This window comes from Dendroctonus ponderosae, unplaced genomic scaffold, assembly GCF_020466585.1.
Source record: "Dendroctonus ponderosae isolate FM_Combo_2020 unplaced genomic scaffold, Dpon_F_20191213v2 Dpon_F_20191213_9, whole genome shotgun sequence".
Classification (NCBI taxonomy): Eukaryota; Metazoa; Arthropoda; class Insecta; order Coleoptera; family Curculionidae; genus Dendroctonus; species Dendroctonus ponderosae.
Window position 1 is genome coordinate 5,680,777 of NW_026019116.1, and position 2,180 is coordinate 5,682,956.

At 50.0% G+C, this 2,180-nt stretch overlaps 1 protein-coding gene across 2 annotated transcripts in view; it reads left to right on the plus strand.

Moving 5' to 3' along the window:
- The first annotated feature begins 570 nt into the window (after positions 1–570).
- Positions 571–2,180, plus strand: part of LOC109541903 (proline-, glutamic acid- and leucine-rich protein 1) — a 4,085-nt gene continuing 2,475 nt past the window's right edge. The window contains exons 1-5 of one of the 2 annotated variants that reach the window (XM_048669669.1): positions 571–835; positions 896–1,074; positions 1,129–1,290; positions 1,341–1,664; positions 1,723–1,827. In XM_048669669.1, the coding sequence (XP_048525626.1) occupies positions 645–835; positions 896–1,074; positions 1,129–1,290; positions 1,341–1,664; positions 1,723–1,827 (961 nt within the window). In that variant the 5' untranslated portion in view covers positions 571–644. The remainder of the gene's footprint in view (positions 836–895; positions 1,075–1,128; positions 1,291–1,340; positions 1,665–1,722; positions 1,828–2,180) is intronic. The other variant, XM_048669670.1, reaches the window with a different exon arrangement.

Sequence of the window (2,180 nt, forward strand, 5' to 3'; positions counted from 1 at the left end):
GAGCGTCCTTGCTCATTTTGCTTCCGAGAAACATGCAAAACGGGACGGAAAACATGAAATTTTGCTAATTTCATAGATAACAGAAGGCTGTATTTTTTCTACATAACCCCTGACTGAAACCACAGTCCCTATTTTGCCCTCGAGCTCCTGCTTTCCTAGACGCAAGTCCAGAGACTTGTCAGCTTGTGGATCGCAATTGACCAATAAGAATAATTTAAGCTTCAGTGCCGAGAAACATGTGGTGATCTTCCGCATAAGAATCCTGACTGTTTGAGGGAACCTGAATGTCCACTCTAGCTCGTGGCTGAGTAAGAAGCAAACATCAATAGGTGATTTTGCGAGAGCTACTTTTTGAGCTACAGCTTTTTTAGCACACGGTGCGCACAAAATGTGCAACTTCCACTCCTAACACAACACACAGATTTGTGAACGAAAAGAATGCGGCGAGAATAACTATCCAGGAGCCTAAAAAGGGCTAATCTACCTCAGTCTTCAGCAGGCCACCTCCCGTATAGTCAAGGTGATCCTCACTAATCTTGCCGAGTAATTCTCAAAACTACACCTGCAGTCATGAAGTGTCACAAAACTGCCATCGAGAAGACAGCAAAATTTGCGAAATTCCAAGTGAATCGAACGGTTTCGGCATGGATCAGCTGCTGCCGCCACCCAACGGCTCGCCAGAGGAAATCCAGGCCTGGAACGCCATGATGGACACCATGGTCACTTTCATCAAAGCGTCCACCACGCTGATCAACACCATCACCAGTAAAGTGCAGCCCGGCGGCCGAGCGGTCGATTCAAAGAAAGGGGCAAAAGTTCCGCAGTTACTGGGCGGGTGATTTAACCAGAAACTAGTGGTTCGAAGAACCCGTTTGTAACTCTTGCTGCTTTTAAGTTGCGAACCCGAATGCGAAACCTGCCAGCCCAAACCGCCGTGCGGAATATGCGGCGACGACACCAAAACCCCTAGTCCAAGTCCAAAGCCGGTGGCGCAGGCTGCGCCCCCTCCAGAACCAGTGGCTGAAGCACCCCCACAAGCCCCAGAAGAAAATGCGGATGCTCCAACGGAAACCGGTGGGCAAAAGCGAGCTCTAATAAGCACAGTCCAAACACACCGAGTGGTTTCAGAGGAGGCTTCGGAAGCCCCGGAAGATGCAGCCCCCGCTGCAGATCCAGCCCCTGCCGAGTCTTCCGGGGTGGTTGCTGATGCTGCCCCTTCGCAAGCCGGAGGCACCAAAAAGTGCAACTGCGCTGCCATTCGGGCGCAACGCTTGGCCGATGAGAAAAAAGGCAGGTTTTTTACGCATCCACTCACCCCTCACTCAGTAATTCACCTTTAGAGCGGTGTTCGTGCTCGCGAAAAGGACGCACTGAGGAACCAATTGAGGAGAAGCAGGAGGACGAGGAAGACGCGGAGGCCATGTGCGGTTGCGGCGCCACGGAGGGCAACACTGAGGCCCTGATGAGGGACATGGTGCAGAAACTGGACAACGCCCAGCAGGAAATCGCCAAGTTGCAAGAGGAAATGGCCAGACTGTATCGCATGGATGCGTCGAAGCGGATTGGGCCGCATGGTGGCCCCAATCCGGCCGCCCTTTACCGCGAGATTATGAGGGACAGTGACGTGCCAGCGCAGCGCTCAATTAGCCATAGGAGACCTCCATGTAAGGCTAAGCACCAACATTCATATTTGCTTCACCTGAGGAACATAATCGCCCCTAGCAATGTGCATTCCTTGCGATGACCCCAACGCTAGCAGGTTTGCTGGGGACACCCCAGCCATGCCCTCCGCCCCCAGGGGCCTTATGAGGCCAGCCCCAATGCAAGGTTTAGTTCAATTTTAGTTTTTCAATTTCAAATCAATTTTAGTTTAGTTTAGGTTTCAATTCCTGGGCTTCAGTCATTTATTGTCTATTGATCAATTAAAATACATTTCGGTGTTTTCCACCATCATCAGTTTCTATGTGCGTTGTTGCTACTTTAAGCCTTGGCAAATATATGCCATTATTTAATTTGGTTCTAAACAGTAATGTGTTTGTTGTTTCTTTATTTAAGCATAACATCTTCTTCTTCTTCCTCGTACGTTAGGACTCAGAGTCCTCTGTTTTTCTTCAACTTTCTAGTCCTGGGATGCTGATGTCCAGCTTTCGTACCATCGCTTCGGTGGTCTTCCTGATAGT